Source organism: Heteronotia binoei, chromosome 15 (assembly GCF_032191835.1).
Source record: "Heteronotia binoei isolate CCM8104 ecotype False Entrance Well chromosome 15, APGP_CSIRO_Hbin_v1, whole genome shotgun sequence".
NCBI lineage: Eukaryota > Metazoa > Chordata > Lepidosauria > Squamata > Gekkonidae > Heteronotia > Heteronotia binoei.
In genome coordinates this window covers 16,737,376-16,759,814 of record NC_083237.1, presented here as the reverse complement: position 1 = coordinate 16,759,814, position 22,439 = coordinate 16,737,376, and the positions used below count along the sequence as shown (strand labels likewise).

At 50.9% G+C, this 22,439-nt stretch overlaps 1 protein-coding gene across 1 annotated transcript in view; it reads left to right on the top strand.

The window, feature by feature from the left end:
* Positions 1–957: 957 nt before the first annotated feature.
* The window catches only part of NFATC4 (nuclear factor of activated T cells 4), a 37,446-nt gene continuing 15,964 nt past the window's right edge, over positions 958–22,439 (top strand). The window contains exons 1-3 of the mRNA XM_060256236.1: positions 958–1,071; positions 11,494–12,478; positions 19,869–20,031. Of these exons, the coding sequence (XP_060112219.1) occupies positions 975–1,071; positions 11,494–12,478; positions 19,869–20,031 (1,245 nt within the window). The 5' untranslated portion in view covers positions 958–974. The remainder of the gene's footprint in view (positions 1,072–11,493; positions 12,479–19,868; positions 20,032–22,439) is intronic.

The following is a 22,439-nucleotide window of genomic DNA, read 5'->3' as shown; positions in this document are numbered from 1 at the left end:
CATATATTGCGTGGCCATTGTCTGGCTCAGAAAAGATAGTTGTTTCTTTTCAATCACTTCTCCAAATTTCCCCAAACCAGCAGCTTGGAGAATGCATTTAAAGGTAAAGTTGCTTTCTTTCCACCTCTCCCTTCTCTTCCTTCCTTCCCTCAAGCATCTGACGCTCACATCTTGTGGCTCTCAAACATCTGATGTTTACTCTTATGGGGCTCTTGCGTTAAGCAAATTTGGGCACCCCGGGTCTAGAGCATCCCTCCTGCTAAAGCAGCCTCCGCTCCCCCTAAGAGCTGCCGAATTGCACCATCTCCCGCCCCCACGCATTTGTCGTATGGCTGGGCTGCCCCACTCCTCCTTGCCCTAAATGGCAGCGTGCGTAATGCCGGCATTCACGTGGCTCTTGCAGCGCGCACGGCCATTATCCATCTATTATTATTATTTGCCATTTGCGCCCCGCGCCTTTAAGCGCCTGCCTGGGCGTGGCCAACCCTCCCGAGCAGGCAGACCAAGGGGAGGCGGGTCTCCTTAGGCAGGCTTCCAATGGGCTTCAAGTAGATTGTTCCATTTGGGAGAAACGGGAGGGACCGAGGTTCCTTCCTGGGGGCGCGGGGGAAAATGGAACCGCCCAGGAGCCCCCGTTCTTTCCCCCCTTCTGGGTGGGTGTGTCTTCGTGTGACATAGGGGCAGGGCTTGGCCTTTTGCGACAGCCAATCAGCAGGGAGAGGGGGAGCGGGAGGGGGGCGTTTGGAGGAGAGGGAAAAGTTTGTTTGGGAAAGTTTGGGTTTTAAAAAAAAAATTAGTAAAGAGAGGAGGGGGGAAAAGTGGAAGGCAGAAAGAGGCATTGAGTTAGAAGGGGGGAATCTGGGGAGAAGTCCCCCCTCCCCGGCTTGCTCTTCATCCTGGAATAAGGGGGTAAAAGAATTATTTGCTCCCCCCCCCCTTCTTGACTGCATTCCCCCCCCCCTCCCCCAGAAAAAATGGGGGCTTCAAACTGTGAAGATGAAGATTTGGAATTTAAGCTGATTTTTGGAGAAGAGGAGAAGGAATCCCCTGCCATGGAGGTCCCCTTGGAAGGTGAGGGGCTTTGCCTTGGGGGGGGGGGCTTATTTTTCGGCTGGGACGGGGCTCTGTTTTAAGTTATTCTGAAAGGAGGGGGATGGAGAGTCTCTCTTTCAAGAAAGCATGTGTGTGAGATAGCCCCCCCTTTTTAGGATGAGGGGTGGGTGGGAGATGGCATGAAAGATTCCACCATTCTGCAGTGCATGGGGGGGGGGGGAGGGAAGAGAGGGTTGTCTGTGACTAAGGATCGTAAAACCAGCCACAAGAGTTGATAAGAATATTCGCAAAAAGGTTGGTTGTTTATTTATTTATTTAATTCCACTTTTATCCCGCCCTCCCCGCCGAGGCGGGCTCAGGGCGGCTCACACAGACATGCGTGTGCGTGATTCAACATAATAGTATAGCATTAAAACCATCAAACATAGAGTAAAAGAGACATAAAATACATTTTAAAAAAAATGTTTCAGTGCCATGATCTTACATTTTCCAATTTTATAATTCTCTGCATAGCAGATCTTAAGTTCTCCTCTCTGCAGCTGCTGTACAGGAGATTGTTGGTGGTGGTTCACATGTTGCTATAAACTGTAGTGGCCAACAGCCTAGTTCACAAATGCCTGGTGGAAGAGTGCCATCTTACAGGCCCTACAGAACTGTATGGGCTCTCGCAGGGCCCTGACCTCTTCTGGCAACTCATTCCACCAGCTTGGGGCCACTACAGAGAAGGCTCTGGCTCTAGTTGACATGAGCCTGTCCTCCTTAGGGCCAGAGATTGTAAGTAGATTTTGTGATATGCACCGAAGTGCTCTCCGGGAAACGTGGGGAAAGGCGGTCCCTCAGGTTGTAAGAGCGGCTTGCTTCTTCTCATGGTGCCTTTAACAGCACATGGGAGAAAGATGCAGTTTTAGGGTTACCAGATGTCCTTTTTTTTGGTGTTTGCCTTCTTTTGAGTTCTTTAAAAAAAATGATGAAAATGCCCCCTTTTGGGGGGTTGGAAGATTTAGGAATGTTCCTAGTTAGTAGCAATTGCCACAGTTTAAACAATAGGAGAGATTTGTCATAGTGATCACTTGTTTCAAATAGTCGGGAAATAGATCTTTTTTCGTTTCTTTTTCAAAATCTTGTAACCCAGTCCAGTTTACATGAGTTTCGCGTGTTGACCAAAGTTTGTGTTTGCAAGTTTATGGAACCCACAGAACTTCATGCAGAAGGTAAATTGTAGCTTTGGCTTCCCCAGGATTGATAACTGACTATCTTTATGCTATATCGCAGAGGTGGCCAAACTTACTTAATGTAAGAGCCACAGAGAATAAACATCAGATGTTTGAGAGCCTAAAGACAAGAACGTCAGATGTTTGAGAGCCGGAAGGAAGGAAGGAAGGAAGGGAGAGGTGGGAAGAAAGCAACTTTAAATGCATTCTCCAAGACCCTGGCTGGCTAGGCTTGGAGAAGTGTTTTAAAGAGAGAAATGCCTTCTCCAAGCCGGCCAACAGGGCGGTGGGGGCTTTGAGAGCCACATAATATGTGTAAAAGAGCCACAGTTTGGCCACCCCTGCTATATAATAATGATACATTTTTTAAAAGTAACCAAAAATAGAGGCGATGTAGGTTTGTGTTGGAGTGAGGATCCAGGGGGGAAAAAGAGTCGCAGCTCTGCACTTGCACAAGGTTAAACCACAATCCTCTAACCCTGGCCTTGTCGATTGTGAACGGAGATTTGGCCTGCCTCGTAGGTCTTTTGTGAAGCTGATGTGCGTATGTGTGTGAAGAACTGTGAGCAAAGAGGAACAGTGTTCTTCCATAGTTAGGAAGATGATTCCCCGCCCTGCTAACTCGAGTAACCTAGAAAAACATAGATGGGCGGAGTAAAGACGGCTGGAGAACCAGTAATGAACTTCAGGTAGAGTGCGTTTTTTTGCCTAGAACTCATTTTGCCAAATACAATCTTCAAGTGCACATTGCTTCACCTGAGGTAGGCCACAGGTGATGCAATGTGCACTTGAAGATTGTATCTGGCAAAATGGGTTCTAGTCCGTGAAATTTTAGGATGGAATAGAAAAGCGGTTTATTTTTAAGATACCGCAGGCCTGTGAGCCTTTTAAAACACGAGTTCCTGGACAGTCAAAACTGGGTTGTGGTTACTTCATTAATACACACAAGGAGGATGAGGCAGGTTAGGAGGCAGTGTTCCCTTTAAGCTGAGTTAGTGTGAGCCAGCTCACAGGTTTTTAGCTTCCAGCTCACGCATTTTTGTCTTAGCTCACAACTTTAACGCCAGTAGCTCACAAAGTAGAATTTTTGCTCACAAGACTCCACACCTTAGGGAGAGCATTGCTAGGAGGTACCCTTGGTTATTGCTGGCCAAAATCTGTGGTAGTCTAACAGGTTTGGTAATAGGGTAACCTCTTGTGACAACTATGTTTTTTAATGATAGATGGTGTGTTCTTAAGGACTAGCACCAAAGGCATAATTTGGTTCTTTCCTTTCTTCTCATCAGTTCTGACTATCCAAAACACTTCTCTTTTCTTGCATTTCTCTCAGGCAGTTGTTGTTCTTATTTTTTTTTTTTTTGCTATCTTCCCCAAAAGCTGACTCCACCTCCTGAAAATCAAATATATTAATTCAGAGAAATTTCCAGAAGGACAGGCTGTTGGAGCAAAAGTAACCTTTAAAAAACAACATTTGTGGGGACACAAGCTTCCACGAGTCGAAATCTGTTTTCTCAGAAGTGGTCCCCTCGGAAGAGCTTAAAACACAAAAGGTCGCATCTGGTATTCGAAGCCTGGCTTTCCAAAATAGAAAAGTGTGGTTTGCGTGACACACATATTTGAAAAATAGACGGCCCAGAGGGGCGCCCTGCTTTTTTGTGATCTGATTTATGACTCCAGCCCCATCTCGGCATCCACAGTGGGAACGTTCATGGCCCCCGTTACTTGGGGAAGAGGACACGTTCTTCCAAACGCATCCGTAGGGCCCGAATAAATCCACATTCTGGCCGAGACCGATTCTTGGAGGGAGCTGGCAGCCCCAGAGGCGAAGGTAGGAAACTGGGTTCGTTTCCAGAGAGAAAGGTCAAACCGTCTCTGGGCAGGCGGTGTCTGGTTCGAATGAAATCCAGATGGGGAAGCAAAGTAGGCCTCGGGATCCCGCTGCATCCAGCCCTTCCAGACTGGCCTTGGTCCAAGCCCTTCCATCCGTGGTGGAGGGGGCGGGGAGGCGTGGCGGCAAGGGGGGGGGGGCACGTCTCTTGCCCGCCTCTCACATACGGTTTCAACTATCTCCCTTGCAACACTGCCATTTTCCCTTTCGTCCTTGGCCCAGGCCCCGTTTCCTTGACAACGGGGGTCCCTGCCAGTGGAGCCTGGGGCTTTGGGAAATGGCCCTATAATTGGGTTCAGATGGTGGCCCCTCCTAATCCCGGGCTTGTCTCTGGCCCACAAAACAGGGTGGAGGCCCAGAGAGGGCTTGGCTAAGCTCGAAGGAAGCTTTCTGAGCCCCCCTTCGCTTGCCAAAAAAACCTTCCCGGATCCTTAAGGTAGAGGAGGAGGCCTGGAATCTTGCTCCTGGCGTAGCCCGTGAATGGAACCGGAACAGGGGGGGCAGAGGGTGGCCCCCTTCCTCCCTGTGGAGCCAAGGATGCACAAGCCCTTACTGTGTTGGACTGCGGGCCCGGTGTCCTGCTTCTGACAGAGGCTAGACTGATTTTCGTTGATTTCTTCATTGTGTTTTTAGCCCACCCTTCCGCCAAGCAGTTCACTTGTATTTATTTACTTCATCGATGCCCTGCTTTTCTTCCTAGTGGGGATCCAAAGCATTTATCCTCACAACAGCCTTGTGAGGTAGATGAGGTCAGGCCAAGAGGATGTGACTGGCTCAAGCGGACCCAGATCGCTTCCATGCCAGAATGGGGATTCACAGGGCTTTTTTTTTTTTTGTACCAGGAGCTCCTTTGCATACAAGGCCACACCCCTCTTATGTAGCCAATCCTCCAAGAGTTTACAGGGCTCTTAGTCCAGGGTCTACTGTAAGGTCTTGGAGGATTGGCTGCATCGGAGGGGGGGGTGGCCTAATATGCAAAAGAGTTCCTGCCACAGAAAAAGCCCAGGGGATTTGAACCTGGATCGCCGAGATCCTAGTCCTTCACTGCAATCACTACAGCACACTAGCTCAGTATGACACTGCAGTATCATATGTGATTCTTCCTTCCGCCATTTTGTCCTTACAACACCCTTGTGGGATAGATTAGGCAGACAGACCATGGCTGGCCCAAAGACAACTGCCAAGCTTCATAAGTGAAGGGCGGATTTGAACTCAGTTCTCCCCAACCCTAGCGCTTTAACCAGTATGCCCACTGGCCGTAATTGGTTTTATGCTGCTGAGAAGCTCAGAAGCAGGCCCTGATGCCAGCTGTCCTTTCCAGTTGCATATCGCTCAATGCCTGCCGCTTGGAGGTATATTGCCTCCGGACATGGAAGTTTTGCTTTAGCGAGGATAGATTCATTTCTCTGGGTTACTCCAGTCCAGGGGTGGCCAAACTTGCTTAATGTAAGAGCCACATAGAATAAACTTCAGATGTTTTAGAGCTACGAGACACGAATGTCAGATGTTTGAGAGCAGGAAGGGAGGCAAATAGATGGGAAGAGAGGGAGAGGTGTGGAAAGGAAGCAACTTTAAATGCATTCTCCAAGTCGCTCGTTGACTGCCTCGACTTGGAGAAGTGATTTAAAGAGACAAAGGCCTTCTCCAAGCCGGCAAACGGGGCGGTGGGGGCTTTGAGAGTTGCACAATATGTGTGAAAGAGCCACATGTGGCTTTTGAGCCACAGTTTGGCCACCCCTGCTCCAGTTTCAGCTGGGAGGTTTGAGTTTCACCCTCCCCCCAAAAGGGATAAGTTGAGGAAGTAAATTATGAAGATGTTCATGGTAGTATTGTAACCCTAATAAAATGAATCATACAATCATCGAGTTGGAAGGGACCTCTGGGGTCATCTAGTCCAACTCCCTGAACAATGCAGGGAATTTACAACTACCTCCCCCCACCCCACCCCCAATGGCACCTGCTCCATGCCCAGAAGATGGCCAAAACCAAAAACAAGCAAACCAAAAAACCCCTCCAGAATCCCTAGCAATAATAGCCTGGAGAGGAATTGCTGCAAATGGCGTTTCCCTGGAGGTGTAAGAAAAGGCCACGAGCATAAAGCACCTTTGCGACCTTTATCACATTCGCAACGAAAAGAGAATTGACCATCGTGAATGATGACACGTTTATTGTTAACTGGGGAGGTAACGGCAAGCAAGCACTGATGCAACCCTTCATGCATTCGCAACAAAAAGGGAATTGACCATCGTGAATGATAACGTGTTTATTGTTAACTGCAGGGCTTTTTATGTAGCAGGAGCTCCTTTGCATATTAGGCCACGCACCCCTGATGTAGCCAATCCCCCTGGAGCTTACAGTAGGCCCTGCACTAAGAGCCCTGTAAGCTCTTGGAGGATTGGCTACATCAGGGGGTGTGGCTTAATATGCAATGGAGCTCCTGCTACAGAAAAAGCTCTGGTTAACTGATAGGGTTGCCAAGTCCAATTTAAGAAATATCTGGGGACTTTGGGGGTGGAGCCAAGATACTTTGGGGGTGGAGCCAGGAGACATTAGGGGTGGAGCCAAGACCAAGGCTTTGACAAGCATAACTGAACTTCAAAGGGAGTTTTGGGCATCACATTTAAAAGGACGGCACACCTTTGCCTTCCTTCCATAGGAAATAATGAAGGATAGGGGCACCTTCTTTTGGGGCTCATAGATTTGGACCCCCTGGTCCAATCGTTTTGAAACATGGGGGATATTTTGGGGAGAGGCAGTAGACGCTGTACTGAAAATTTGGTGCCTCTACCTCAAAACACAGCCCCCGCAGAGCCCCAGATACCCACGGATCAATTCTCCATGATTTTCTTTGGGAATAAATCTCCATAGGGAATAACAGAGTTCCCAGCAGACATTTCCCTCCCCCCCCCCGCTTTCTGATGACCCTGAAGCGGGGGGAGGGCCTCCAAACCGGGGGATCCCCTGCCCCCACCTGGGGATGGGCAACCCTTGTTTATTCATATACTTGTTTGGTTTCTCCCTTCTCAGCCAAGGGAGTGCCAAAATCGAAGCAGTAGACACTGTTTTTATTTAGCCTTGACATGGATAGTCCAGGCTAGCCCGGTCTTGTGTCGGATCTCAGAAGCTACGGAGGGCGAGCGCTGGTCCGTACTTGGAAGGGAGACCTCCAAGGAATACCAGGCGTGTGACGCGAAGACAGGCAATGGTGAAGCCCCTCTGAAGGTCTCTGGCCTTGAAAACCCTGCAGGGACGCCGTTGAGTCAGCTGTAACTTGACAGCTCTTTCCACCACAGCATCCTGTGAAGGGGATGAGTTTTGACCTCAAACGATCTGCTTCAGGGCTTTTTTTGTAGCAGGAACTTCTTTGCCTATTAGGCCGCACCCCCTGATGTAGCCAATCCCCCTGGAGCTTACAGTCAGGGCCGGCTCGCCCACTAGGCAAACTAGGCGCTTGCCTAGGGCGCCAGGAGGGTAGGGGCGCTGACTTGGGCTCCTCCCGGTGCCTCAGGCAAGTGCCTAGTTTGGCCACCGCCCACCCCCTCCTTTCCCTTCTCGGCCCTTTGGCTGCCTCCCCCCACCGGTGCGATCAGAGTGCGCCACACCTGGGCCCTGCCAGCCGCGATGCAGTGTGCATCTTATCTTTCAAAGAACACACCAGAGGAGGCTTGGCTCCCGCTCCCTTCCAGTTCTGGAAAGGAGGGGGGAGAAGCCTCTAGTGAGCTCTTTGAAAGAAAAGATACACACTGTGTTGCAGCCGGTATGGCCCAGGCAGGCACGCTCTGATCACGCAGGGGAGAGGGGAAGGGAGGGGGCGGGCACCGCCCTGTGCCTCGGCGTGCTCGGGGTTGTGTGTGCGAAGCTGCAGGGGGGGGGCAGCAGTGGGGGTGCCTGCCTGCAGTGCCAAGCGCCCTTGGGCCAGTGCAGCTTACAGTAGGCCCTGTACTAAGAGCCCTGTAAGCTCCAGAAGGATTGGCTACATCAGGGGAGTGGGGCCTAATATGCAAAGGAGCTCCTACTAAAAAAAAAAAAAAAAGCCTCCTCTGCTTCAGACTTTATGTCTGCGGATGACTGAGTAGATAACAGGCAATTTCCTGCCTTTCTGCTTGAGTTTGTGAAGAGGGGTGAATCCTTGGAGCCTCCCTCTCAAGGCTGTTGTGCAGACAATTGAGGAAATGAGGGTGAAATGCTTTGTGCACTCCAAGACACCCTTACAGAGGGCGTTTATGGATCTCCCCTGATTCCTTTCTGGCTCGCCATCCTCTTCCTTCATCCTACCTTCTGGGGGATGCCAGTTTTCTCATCGTGCCTCTCCACAAGCATGCGGTCTGTGAATTTCCCGATGTGTTTTCCTGCCCCAGCCACGAGGCGAATCATGGATGCTTGTTCACACTGGATGGCGAGTTCGGAAAAGACCAGGGTTGGGTTGCAGGAGCTTCAGGCTGCCGCTAGGGGGAGTCGTGAGTAAGGGGGCAAGCTGAGCTATGACAGGGTGGGCGCCATTGGGGCGCAAGGCGGGGGACCACCCGCTGCTGAGAGAGCAGCTGGCAAAAATGGGGTAAGCAAAAAGGACGGTAAATTAGAAGCAGGTTTTGGGGGGAGGAGAGGGGGAGGAAGGAAGTCAGAGCAAGGGAGAGCAGGGAACACATCGACTTTCATCTCTCCCTCTCTTTTTGTTTGTTTAACTTTGTTGGTCCAAATATTTGTTTTTTCTAGGAGAAAGAATCTCGTCCCTATTTACTTTTTATCTTGCCGCTAGTCACTTTTTAAACTGACGTTCAGATCTCTCTGATGGGGCAGGAATGCTCTGACCGGCTTCTTTGAATGGACGGAATTGTCATTTGGGGGAGGGGGGGCGGGAAGAGGAAGGGCACGAAGCTGGATCTTTCCAGGATCCCTTAGGGGCAAGAGTGGAATTCTAGCAGGAGCTCCTTTGCATATTTGGCCACACACCCCTGATGCAGCCAATCCTGCTGGAGCTTACAAAAAAAGAGCCTTGTAAAAGTTCTTGGAGGTTTGGCTACATCAGAGGCGTGTGAACATATATGAACATATGAAGCTGCCTTATACTGAATCAGACTCTTGGTCCATCAAAGTCAGTCTTGTCTTCTCAGACTGGCAGCGGCTCTCCAGGGTCTCAGGCTGAGGTTTTTCATACCTATTTGCCTGGACCCTTTTTTGGAGATGCCAGGGATTGAACCTGGTCCCTTCTGCTTCCCAAGCAGATGCTCTACCACTGAGCCACCGTCCCTCCCAATATCGCCTAATATGCAAAGGAGCTCTTGCCAGGATTCCACCTCTGTTTACGGGTAATCCCACTCGAAATCCTCACCGTTTGGGAGGATAGTTAAAGGAGGCCTCTTAGCCATCGCTTGCTTGAATGCCTCCCGTGAGCAGACACGTTCTCCGAAGTGGTTACCTCGATTTCCTGCTTCTTTCCGCATGCCCTTAATTCCTAGTGTGGCGAGACAGGAGCATAAGAGCTGCCGGGCCTTTTTGTGGACTAGGAACTTGATTTATTTTAAGGCTCTGAGGCGGACCAGCTAGGGTCGCCAAGTCCAAGGAATATCTGGGGACTTTGAGGGTGGAGCCAGGAGCCATTGGGAGTGGAGCCAGGAGCAAGGTATGTATTATTAAGATTCTTTATGTAATTTTTGAATTGCAAGATTTGCTAGCGATTTTTAATATTTCGTTCACGCAGCTCATAGACGCCTCATGTGAAACAGGGCAATTAGCGCATCCCTGTTGCGTCCTTTTTGCCTTGCTGCTTCCATCTTTTCCACTGGCTAGAAGTGGATTTGGAGCACTGGACTCTGTTCTACTCGACGGCTCATTATACCGCATCCCGGATTTTGAAACTGAAAGAGAGAGTATTTGAACTGCACATGGGAGTGGTTCCGACTTGCGCTTTATTGATGTTCTTTATATGTGTGTTTTGACTAGACGTAACTTTTCATTCTATAAATCCTTTATATTATTGTGGTTTCTCTTGACGTGGATGCCTTTGGCTGTATACCTATCCCACCTGGGGATTGGCAACCCTGTGGACCGCTGAGCGACCCCTCCTGGGAAGTTACTACTTGTCAAGGCAAGGTGGAGAGGTAGAGGGCAAATTAGAGCATAAACTTATCATTTTGTGCCAAGTCGACAGAACGGGGCACATTAGTGATGGATTTTGTTGAATATCATGGTGTAGAGTGGTAAGTTGCAGTATCGCAGTCCAAAAAATAGGTGGTGGAGCTTATTAGCGAAGCTCATTAGCGTATGCCGCCCTCCCACCAGCCAAAAGCAACCCTAATGCAAGAAAGGAGAGCCCCAGGCGAGCGTTAAATTAGAAGCATTTCTCAGATCATTTATCCCTTCACCAGCTTACGATTCCGCACTCAACAGAAGCCTAGTGTCCAGATCACATGAAGCGATGGTATTGTTTCACTTTGCTCTGGTTAGACTTCGCCTAGAGTATTGTGTTCGGTTTTGGGCACCGCAATTTAAGAAAGATATAGACAAGCTGGAAGGTGTCCAGAGGAGGGCAACAGAAATGGTGAGGGGTCTGGAGACCAAGTCCTATGAAGAAAGGCTGAAGGAGCTGGGTATGTTTAGCCTGGAGAGGAGACAACTGAGAAATTATATGATAACCATCTTCAACTCCTTGAAGGTCTGTCATATAGAGGATGGCACGAAGTTGTTTTCTATTGCCCCAGAATCAACAGGTTGAAATTAAATCAATATAGCTTTCAACTAAACATTAGGGAGAACTTCCTGGCAGTTAATGGAGTTCCTCAAGTAGAACAGGCTTCTTCCTTGGGAGGTGGTGGGCTCTCCTTCCTTGGAAGTTTTTAAACAGAGGCTAGATGGCCATCTGAGAGCAATGCTGATCTTGTGAATTTAGGGGAAGGTGTTTGTCAATTTCTTGCATTGTGCAGGGGGCTGGACTAGATGACCCTCGAGGTCCCTTATACAGATCATGGGAAGGAGGACAGGAAGGTTTGCATCAGTGCTTAATTTTCATTGCCCTTTCTTACATGCCCAGGGAAATGCTAATTGCCACTTTGGGGTCAGGCGGCAATTTTTCTCCAGGCAGTTTGGCCAACTTCTGGGCATGGAGCAAGTGTCACTGGGTATGTGGGGGTATTTGTGAATTTCCTGCATTGTGTAAGGGATTGCACTAGATGACCTTGGGGGTCCCTTCCAACTCTGTGATGCTATGCTTTCTTTCCTAGCAATGTATCTTATAGCTTTTTTATATATATAAATAGAGTTGTATGTGAAGTTTGGGAATAGGGGTTCATAAACCTTTGCCATCAATCGACAAAAAAATTAAATGGTCTTTTTTTTTTTTTACAGATCTAGAAGCAGACAGCCTCCCCGTCTATTGCTCACTGACGTTGGGGGACCCCCCTCCCTACGCTTCACCTCTGGGCATCCCATGCCCGCTGCACCCAGGGGGAGGACGAGCTGGCATGCACTCTCCCCCTCCCCGTCCGGCTGACTTAGATGGAGACACTTTTGAGAGTCAGCCGGCACGGCGCGTGCGTCTCGGAGGCTCTCGGGTGCTCGAGTGCCCGAGCATACAAATCACTACCATTTCCCCGGGCCGACGGACTGAGGAAGACGACTGGGACTCTTCGCCGCGTGATTATCTCCTCCTAGAGGCCTTTGGAGGATACCGCGAGGCACCGCCGGCGTCCGGCTTCTTCACCCCTAGCCCTGCCAGCAGCGGTAGCGCCTCCCCATGGAGCTTTTTTTCGGATGACGAGGCACCCACGGGGGATGACGTGGAACACGAACTGAACGAAGCTGCAGCGCGGTTTGCCCTCACGTCTCCCTTGGGCTCCCCGCGGGGTTCCCCCAAGCCCTGGTCATCTGCCGATGAGTCATGGCCGATCTACGGCTCCAGTTATTCTCCGAGCCGGGGGACGGAGGACGGGTGGATGCTTTTGGGCCCACGCCCGGCTTCTCCCTGTGGCAAGCGGCGCTACTCCAGCTCGGAAACACACTCGTCTGCGTCCCCTTGTCTGTCTCGGCGGGGGAGCCTCGGGGAGGAGGCCCCGGGGGAATCCGTGGAGGCAGGGGGCGATCCAGCCCCCTTTAACTGCGCCGGCACTCGACCGGCAGAGAGCATTCCCCAAAAAGCCCGGAAGACCTCAACAGAGCAGACCGTGGCTCTGACCCGGAAAGAAGAAGGGAGCTGCAATGGAGAGGATGGGGGGAGTACCCCTGGGGGCTTTGGACTCAGCATGGCACGTAAAGAAGGGATGGATTACCTGGCTGTACCTTCTCCATTAGCTTGGTCTAAGGCCCGTATTGGAGGCCACAGTCCTGTGTTCAGGTAAATGGAAACGGAGGCACCTCCAATAGAGAGGAGCGATGTTGGCTTCTAGTTTCTCCTTCGGAATGTAAAAATGGCCATCGTGGCTCAATAGTTCAGGCTTCTTCGTCTGTGTTCACACATGCATGAGAACCAGCGTGTAGATCGGGGTGGCCAAACTCGCTTAACGTAAGAGCCACATAGAATAAACATCTAATGTTTGAGAGCCACAAAACACGAACCTCAGACGTCTGAGGGCAGGAGGGCGGGAAGGAAGGAAGGAAAATAGAGGGGAGGGTAGAAAGCAACTTTAAATGCATTCTCCAAGCTGCTTGCTGGCTAGGCTTGGCAAGCGATTTAAAGAGACAAATGCCTTCTCCAAGCCAACTGATGGGGTGCACAATATGTGTGAAAGAGCCACATGGGGCTCCTGAGCTTCAGTTTGGCCACCCCTGGTGTAGAAGGAAGGAACTCTGAATTACTTTTGCTTTATCGTTCTCTCACAGGGGTCTCCGGTTGGTGCCTGTGGGCATCTCAGCACCCGCTGACCCCTTCCCTGCTGCCCGCCAAGGGTTTATAGAAAGCCGGTGGGGACAGGTGGGCCTTTTGCCCAGCAAGGTTTCTGATTGGCTATTAGAGATTTGTCAGGCTGTTCACATTTTTCACATTGATGCTTTGGCAGCAGCCGTCACCACAGCACAAGGATCTTTGCTGGGTGACTGAGGGTAAGCTGGGGCAGCCGTAGCGTAGCCGGCTCCGCCTCCTGCGGCGGCCATTTTGTCTCCACACCCACCAAACAGTGTCAGAATTCCTTAGATGCCTGCCGGCTCAAGAAGGTTGGAGACCCCTGTACTCTTTCATGTGTCAATCCGTCTATGGGCTGGCTGTTTCCATTTCCGTTTATTCCGTTACGCCTCCGCCTCCTCCAGTCTTCACCTCCCATATCCAAAAATGCGTATGCTTTCTCGCTCTCTCACACACATTACCTCTCTGGGGACCTTGGCAGCTGGACTAAGGGGGCCGAGAGGAAGTCATCACTCCACTCCCTCCGGCGTCTCTGTAGCCAGGAAATGGGAGATAGATCGCCTCTCATTGGACCCATCATTCTCGCTGCCGCCTCCTATCGCCCTTCCCATCAGGAAGGGAGAGACCATCCCAGAGGCCCTTGAGGCATCACAGCTTTCTGGTGGGAAGGTTGCCTAGAGGGGGAGAAGCCGCCTCCCCTGGAGATTCCCTTTCCCTCAGGAAGTGGGAGGCCCCTATGACGTTGCAGGAGCCTCTAGGGCCGTCTCCCTTTCCCTCGTGGGAGTGGATAGGCCAAGGTCTCCGGTTGCTCATGGGCCTCGGTTCCTTGGCTTCTGGCCTGCCATCGTGACCCCTGGCACCACCCCTACAGAGAGGTTTGGCTTGGCTGCCCTTGAGATTCTGCCTGTCCCTTTGAAGAGCTTGGAACCAGAACGCCAGAGGAACTGAAGAAGACAACTGCAGATTTATACCTCGCCCTTCTCTCTGAATCAGAGACTCAGAGCAGCTTACAATCTCCTTTCTCTTCTTCCCCCACAACAGACCCCCTGTGAGGTGGGTGGGGCTGAGAGAGCTCTCCCAGAAGCTGCCCTTTCAAGGACAACACTGCAAGAACTATGGCTGACCCAAGGCCATTCCAGCAGCTGTAAGTGGAGGAATGGGGAATCAAACCCGGTTCTCCCTGAGAAAAGTCTGGACACTTAACCACTACATCAAGCTGGCTCTCCTTCAGAGCTGAAGGAGGAGTATGGTGACCGGTTCTTTGCCTGCTCTTCTGTCGGTTGTAGCAGGAGGGAGGGATTGTGGCAGTAAGTTTGTCATCCTCTAGGTGGGGCCTGAAGCAGTTTTCCCTCTAAGCTGAGTTAGTGTGAGCTAGCTCACAGGGGGTTTTTTGCCTCCGGCTCACACATTTTTGCCTTAGCTCAGGAAAAACAGCCCCAGAGCAAACTAATCGATGCAGTAACTCACAAAGTAGAATTTTGGCTCACAAGACTCCACAGCTTATAGGGAGCATTGGCTTGAACATCTCTAGTGTTACAACAGTCTCCTGACCACAGTTCCCTTGAAGAAAATGGCTGCTTTGGAGGGTAGATTCAGCGGCCTTACACCCAGCTGAGGTCCTTCCCCTCCCCAAACCGTGACCTTCCCTGGCTCCAGGCCCAAATCTCCAGAGATCTCCCATGCCAGCGTTGGCAACCTTACATGGCAGGCAGGAAGAAGATGGTCCAAGACAGGGGTGGAATTCTGTCAAGAGCTCCTTTGCTGATTAGGCCACATACCCCTGATGCAGCCAATCCTCCAAGAGCTTACAAGGCTCTTTTTGGTAAGCTCTTGGAACACTGGCTACATCAGGGGTGTGTGGCCTAATATGCAAAGGAGCCCCTGCTAGAATGCCAAGCTCTTGGAGGATTGGCTACATCAGGGGTGTGTGGCCTAATAGGCAAAGGAGCCCCTGCTAGAATTCCAAGCTCTTGGAGGACTGGCTACATCAAGGAGGTGTGGCCTAATAGGCAAAGGAGCTCCTGCTAGAATTCCAAGCTCTTGGAACACTGGCTACATCAGGGGTGTGTGGCCTAATATGCAAAGGAGCCCCTGCTAGAATTCCAAGCTCTTGGAGGACTGGCTACATCAGGGGGTGTGGCCTAATAGGCAAAGGAGCCCCTGCTAGAATTCCAAGCTCTTGGAACACTGGCTACATCAGGGGTGTGTGGCCTAATATGCAAAGGAGCCCCTGCTAGAATTCCAAGCTCTTGGAGGACTGGCTACATCAAGGAGGTGTGGCCTAATATGCAAAGGAGCCCCTGCTAGAATTCCAAGCTCTTGGAACACTGGCTACATCAGGGGTGTGTGGCCTAATATGCAAAGGAGCCCCTGCTAGAATTCCAAGCTCTTGGAGGACTGGCTACATCAAGGAGGTGTGGCCTAATATGCAAAGGAGCTCCTGCTAGAATTCCACCCCTGGTCCAAGAACAGCAGCGGCTTCATACTACCCCTTTTGACTTCCCTGTTGTTAAAGGTAAAGGTAGTCCGCTGTGCAAGCACTGAGTCATGACTGACCCGTGGGGTGATGTCACATGATGACATTTTCTTGGCAGGCTTTTTGTTACGGGCATTAAAGAGAGACGTATTCTCTGCAGAAGCATCTAATGCCTGTTTAGTCTACACAGGGGTGGCCAAACCGGCTACCCTCGAGGGGGAAAAGCCAACTCCCTTGGAGATTCCCCTTCCCTCAGGAAGTGGGAGGCCCCTTTGACGTTGTCATGGGTGCTGGGGACCCTGCAGAAGAAGCTGAGCCTGCAGAAGAAACTGTGCCACTGCCACCTGCACCAGTGCCCCTGCCTCCTGCTGGAGAAGACCCAAGCCCCCCCCCCCACCTCGCCCTCTTGGGTGGCTCGTGTGCGTGACCGCCTTCGTCAGGACCTCAGGGATCGGAGGAGGGCGGCACGCTCATGAGCAAGACGCTCCCTGAGCCCTGAGTTCTAAAAGGATCCTGGACCCTCTAGGAGTGAGGATGCTTGAGTCTCAGCAGGATCCTGGCCGCCCTCTGACCCAGCAATTAGTCCAAATGGGCAACAGACAGCAGAGGGCTATATAGCTGTGGGCTTTGGGAGAAGGCTTTGTGGAAGCAACTAGTCACTTACCTGACGTTCTAGCATCCACTTCGGCTTCTGACTTTGGCTTCTGAACCTCTGACCTGCGATACCTGGACTGTGATTTGGTTTTGGTGCTTTGAACCCTCTTTGCTCACCAGCTACAGACCTTGGACTGCCCCTGGATTTCGCCTGGCCTGGCCCCAGCTCGTGACAGACGTTGCAGGAGCCTCTGGGGCCGTCTCCTTTTCCCTCGTGGGAGTGGATAGGCCAAGGCCTCCAGCCTAGGCAACCTTCCGAGCCACAGTTTGGCCACCCCTGTGTTAGACTAAAGAGACCTTGGTCTATCCACATGTGGCTCTTTCACGCAGGCTGTGCAGCTCTCCAAGCCCCACTGCCCCATCAGCCGGCTTGGAGAAGGCATTTGTCTCTTTTAATTACGTTGTCAAGCCAAACCAGCCGGCAGCTTGGGGAATGCATTTAAAGTTGCTTTCTTTCCACCTCTCCCCCAATTATTTGCTTTCCTTCCTTCCTTGCGGCTCTCAAACCTCTGACGTTCACGTCTTGTGGCGCTCAAACATCTGGCATTTATTCTATGTGGCTCTTACATTAAGCAAGTTTGGCCACCCCATCTAACATTCCCCATGGGGGTGCAAACTCAAGCGTTGTCATGTTGTAGCCGATACGGTGATCCCACCGGGTTTTCAAGTTAAGAGGTATCCAGAGGTGGTTTGCTGTTGCCTGCCTCTGCATAGCAACTCTGGGCTTCCTTGGTGGTTTCTCGTCCAAATACAAACCAGGGCAGAGCTAACATGAGCTAACAAGACCAGGGCAGCCTGGGCCATCCAGCTCAGGGCTTAACTGTTGCTTATAGTAGGGGTGGCCCATCTACAGCTTGGGGGCCACACGTGGCTCTTTCACACATATTGCGTGGCTCTCGAACCACAGGGTTGGGTGGAGTAGAACCCCACCCCATTGGCTGGCAGCTTGGAGAGTGCATTTAAAGTTGCTTTCTTTCCACCTCTCCCCCTACCTACTTGCTTTCTTTCCACCTTCCAGTTTGGTGTAGTGGTTCAGTGTGCAAACTCTTATCTGGGAGAACCGGGTTTGATTCCCCACTCCTCCGCTTGCAGCTGCTGGAATGGCCTTGGGTCAGTCATCAGCTCTTGCAGAGTTGTCCTTGAAAGGGCAAATTCTGTGAGGGCTCTCTCAGCCCCACCTACCTCACATGGTGTCTGTTGTGGGGGGAGGTAAAGGAGTTTGTGACCGCTCTGAGACTCTCAGATTCAGAGTATAGGATGGGATATAAATTCAATATCTTCTTCTTCCTTCCATATCGCGGCTCTCAAGTATCTGGCGTTCATGTCTTGCGGCTCTCAAACATCTGATGTTTATTCTATGTGGCAAAAGGTTTCGTCTGCCTTAAGCAAGTTTGGCCACCCCTGGTTTATAGCAACCGGCTATCCTTTTCCCCCAACTGCCAGTTTTGCCGCCCTGCCCATCTATTCCTCACTCCCTCACATCTGAACTCCTCTCATCCAAATGTGCCAACCTCATCTGGAGACGCTGCCCATTCGAGGCAGGGTGGAGGAGCAGCTTTGCATATCACCTTCCTAACCTTCACACAGCCCGGTCGGAATTTGCCAGCTGCGCTGTAAGCTCTTTGGTTTGGTTGCCAGAGGTTGTATAAAAACAAGTTGTCAAGTCGGACCAGGCAGAAGGGCTGGTGTCTCCGGTTACACATGCCAGACCCCGGCTCTGCCCGCCTTCCACGCTGGGGATGGCCGAGAGGGGGGCGGGAGTGGGCATAAACATCCCCTGGCGCCTTCCCTCTTAAGGTAAGCAGTTGATTCAGAAGGCTCTCTCTCGCCGTCCACACCGTTTGCCGACACAATTCATAATTCCGAAATCCATAGCTTGTACCAACCCTCTGACCTTTACTATAGTTAGTTCATGTCATGAATTACCTTGTAGAATGAGTCTTATCAGACCTCGGAGCAAACTGGTCTTTTGTTAGATTGCATCTTTGGTAACTTTGGAGGTGACTGAGGTGGGGGGGTTCTATTCCAGGAGGTTTCCAAAGCTGGTGGGGGGCGGGATATTGGGAATTAAGAGGAGCCTTATGAGAGCTGAGCTGCCAGACTAAGCAACTGAAAGGCTTATGCCCAGGGTTATTTTGTAGCAGGAACATATTAGTCCACACACCCCTACAGGGCCTACTGTAAGCTCCAGAAGGATTGGCTACATTAGGTCTAATAGACGAAGGAGTTCCTGCTACGATAAAAAGCCCTGGCTATGGGTTTGTTCCCTCTAAGCTGCAGAGTTTTGTGAGCAAAAATTCTACTTTGTGAGCTATCGGTATTAAAGATGTGAGCTCCTGCATAAGTTATTGTGCTCTTGGGCCAAGAGAAAAATGTGTGAGCTGGAGGCTAAAAATCGGCAAGCTAGCTCACGCTAACTCAGCTTAGAGAGAACGCTAGGGTTGCCAAGTCCAATTTAAGAAATATCTGGGGACTTTGAGGGTGGAGCCAGGAGACATTAGGGGTGAAGCCAAGATCAAGGCTGTGACAAGCATAATTGAACTCCAAAGGGAGTTCTGGCCATCACATTTAAAGGGACGGCACACCTTTTCAATGCCTTCCTTCCATAGGAAATAATGAAGGATAGGGGCACCTTCTTTTGGGGGTCATAGAATTGGACTCCCTGGTCCAATCTTTTTGAAACTTGGGGGGTATTTTGGGGAGAGGCACTAGATGCTGTACCAAAAATTTGGTGCTTCTAACTCAAAAAACAGCCCCCCCCCAAAGCCCCAGATACCCACGGATCAGATCTCCATTATTTTCTATGGGAATAAATCTCCATAAGGAATAACAGAGTTCCCAGCAGACATTTCCCTCCCCTCCCCCGCTTTCTGACGACCCTGAAGCGGGGGGAGGGCCTCAAAACCGGGGGATCCCCTGCCCCCACCTGGGGATTGGCAACCCTAGAGAACGCTGGCAAGTACTCCCTCGAAGCTGTGGAGTCTTGTGAGCCGAAATTCTACTACTGCTACTGCTGGCATGAAAGCTGTGAGCTGTTGCGTAAATTAGTTTGCTCCGGGGCCATTTTTCCTGAGCTCAGACAAAAATGCATGAGCCGAAGGCTAAAAAAAGCCGTGAGCTAGCTCACACTGATTGGAGCCCCGTGGCGCAGAGTGGTAAAGCTGCAGTCCAAGCTCTGCTCACGACCTGAGTTCGATCCTGGCAGAAGCTGGGTTCAGATAGCCGGCTCAAGGCTGACTCAGCCTTCCGTCCTTACGAGGTCGGTAAAATGAGTAGTCCCCAGCCTGCTGGGGGTAAAGTGTAGATGACTGGAGAAGGCAACGGCAAACCACCCTGTAAAAAGTCTTCCAAGAAAACATTTGTTATGTGCAGGGCTTTTTTTTTTTTTTTTAGCAGGAATGCAATTCCGGCTGGCTTGGCATCAGGGGGTGTGGCCTAATATGCCAATGAGCTTCTGCTGAGCTTTTCCTGCAAGAAAGCCCTGTGCTAAACAATGGGGATGTCAGGGGGCGTGGCCTAATCCGAAAATGAGTTCCTGCTTGTCTGTTTCTACAAAAAAGGCCCTGGTTATGTGACATCACCCCATGAGTTGGTAACGACTTGTGCTTGCACAGGGGACTGCCTTTACCCTTTTTAGTTCACGCTGACTCAGCTTAGAGGGAACACTGGTTATGACCGACCTGATCGGCTGGGATGGGGTGTAGGTGGGAGGCTGACGGGTGTGTAATTAAACAATTCTTCTCTTCGCCTTCCCAGGTCTTCTGCTCTTCCGCCTCTGGACTGGCCCCTCCCCAGTCAATACGAGCAGTACGAACTGAAGATCGAAGTGCAGCCTCGGACGCATCACCGAGCCCATTACGAGACCGAGGGCAGCCGGGGCGCGGTGAAGGCCACTCCAGGAGGGCACCCTGTGGTGAAGGTACAGAACCAGAGCTGGCGCAAGACAGGGGTTAAGAGTTTGTAAATTCCCAGTTTGCATTTTCCCCAACTTGCAAAGCTGTTTCCTGCAAGATAGCAGAGCGTTGGGGTGGCGTGCACAAAGTCGCCTGCGCGCTCCTTGGCATCATGGGTTACGCATCAGGTGTCGGGAATGACCTTTCAGCCACTGCCAGTGTTAGAGGAGATAACGCAGCGCTTGACGGAGCAGTGGTCTAACTTGACATAAGAGTAAAGTTATCACCTTCGGGGTGTGGCCAGAGTTCTCCTGGAATGACAACATCTCTAGACTACAGAAAGTCCCTGGACTTTCCCTGGAGGAAAAGTTAGGGTATACTTTTATACCATAGAGCAGGGGTGGCCAAACTGGCTTAATTTAAAAGCCACATAGAATAAATGTCAAATGTTTGAGAGCTGCAAGACATGAACATGGAAGGAAGGAAGGAAGGCAAACAGATGGAGAAGGGAGAGGTGGAAAGAAAGCAACTTTGAAGATATGAAGAAGATACTGGATTTATATCCTGCCCTCCACCCCGAAGAGCCTCAGAGTGGCTCACAATCTCCTTTACCTTCCTCCCCCACAACAGACACCCTGTGAGGTAGATGAAGATACTGGATTTATACCCCGCCCTCCACTCCAAAGAGTCTCAGAGCGGCTCACAATCTCCTTTACCTTCCTCCCCCACAACAGACACCCTGTGAGGTAGATGAAGATATTGGATTTATACCCCGCCCTCCACTCCAAAGAGTCTCAGAGCGGCTCACAATCTCCATTACCTCCTCCCCCACAACAGACACCCTGTGAGGAAGATGAAGATATTGGATTTATACCCCGCCCTCCACTCCAAAGAGTCTCTGAGCGGCTCACAATCTTCTTTACCTTCCTCCCCCACAACAGACACCCTGTGAGGTAGATGAAGATATTGGATTTATACCCCGCCCTCCACTCCAAAGAGTCTCCGAGCGGCTCACAATCTTCTTTACCTTCCTCCCCCACAACAGACACCCCGTGAGGTAGATGAAGATACTGGATTTATATCCCGCCCTCCACTCTGAAGAGCCTCAGAGCGGCTCACAATCTCCTTTACCTTCCTCCCCCACAACAGACACCCTGTGAGGTGGGTGGGGCTGGAGAGGGCTCTCCCAGCAGCTGCCCTTTCAAGGACAACCTCTGCCAGGGCTGTGGCTGACCCAAGGCCATGCTAGCAGGTGCAAGTGGAGGAGTGGGGAATCAAACCCGGTTCTCCCAGATAAGAGTCCGCACACTTAACCACTACACCAAACTGACTCTCCAGTTTGGTGTAATAGTTAAATTTTAACTTTAAATGCAGTCTCCAGGAGGCCAAGATGATGCCGTTGGTGGAACTTGTGCCGGTCGATCCCATAACTTAATTGTGTATCTTTTTTTTTCCCTTGAGAATCTTGGATGATCTGGTTCCTGTTGATCTGGGATTGGGTACAGGACTGCCAGTCCTAGGCTGAGAATTCCCGGAAATCTTAAGGGGAAAGCCTGAGGAAGACAGAGTTTGGGGAGAGGAGGGAACTTGACAGAGAGGCCACCCTCCAAAGCAGCTGTTTTCTCCGAAGGAATTGATCTCTGTAGTCAAAACCAGTTGCAGTTCCAGCAGATCTGAAGGCTAGGACGACCACCTCTGGGTTGGGAAATACCTGGAGGTTTTGGGGGTGGAACCTGAGGAGGGTGGGGTTGGGGGAAGGGAGGGTCTAATGGGACATAAACACCATGGAGTCCGCCTTCCAAATTGGCCATTTGCTCCAGGTGAACAGAGCTGTCACATCAAGAACAGTTCTAATAGCGTGAGATCTCCAGCTACCACTTTGAGTTTGGCAACCCGACTAGGCCCCATTTGGAAATTAGCAACCCTAGTTGGGTGGAGTAGAAATTCTTTTCCCTCAATGCCATTCATAGTAGTTGTGGCAGATGTGCCAAGAATACTTCTGAGCGTGTGTGGAGTGCCTTTCTATTGGCACGGCATAAACCGCAGCTTCAAAGGGAGAATGCCGGCTGGGCTCTCCGCGTTGTATTTTTAAGCACAGTCCTGTGCTTTTCTTTAGGTTTTAGCCAGCGCCAGGCTCTGGCCCCTGCCTCTCAACATGGTTTATTGGCTTCCTGGATGCTCTTCTTTCCACCTATTTTCTCTCCCCCCCCCCACCTCCGCCTTTCCCCAAACTCTATTCCAAATCTATTTTTACTTGGCATTTCCAGCCAGACAGATCCAACCGGGAAGTTTTTCAGGGGAGGTGGTGGCTTTCAAGCTTCTCTCCAAAAAATGCGAAAGATGAAAATTATTCCCACTTCAAAGGCTCGCGTTACTGTGCGAAAAAAGACTCCAAATGTCACAGACTTCATCCCCCAAAAAGTGAAATAGTTGC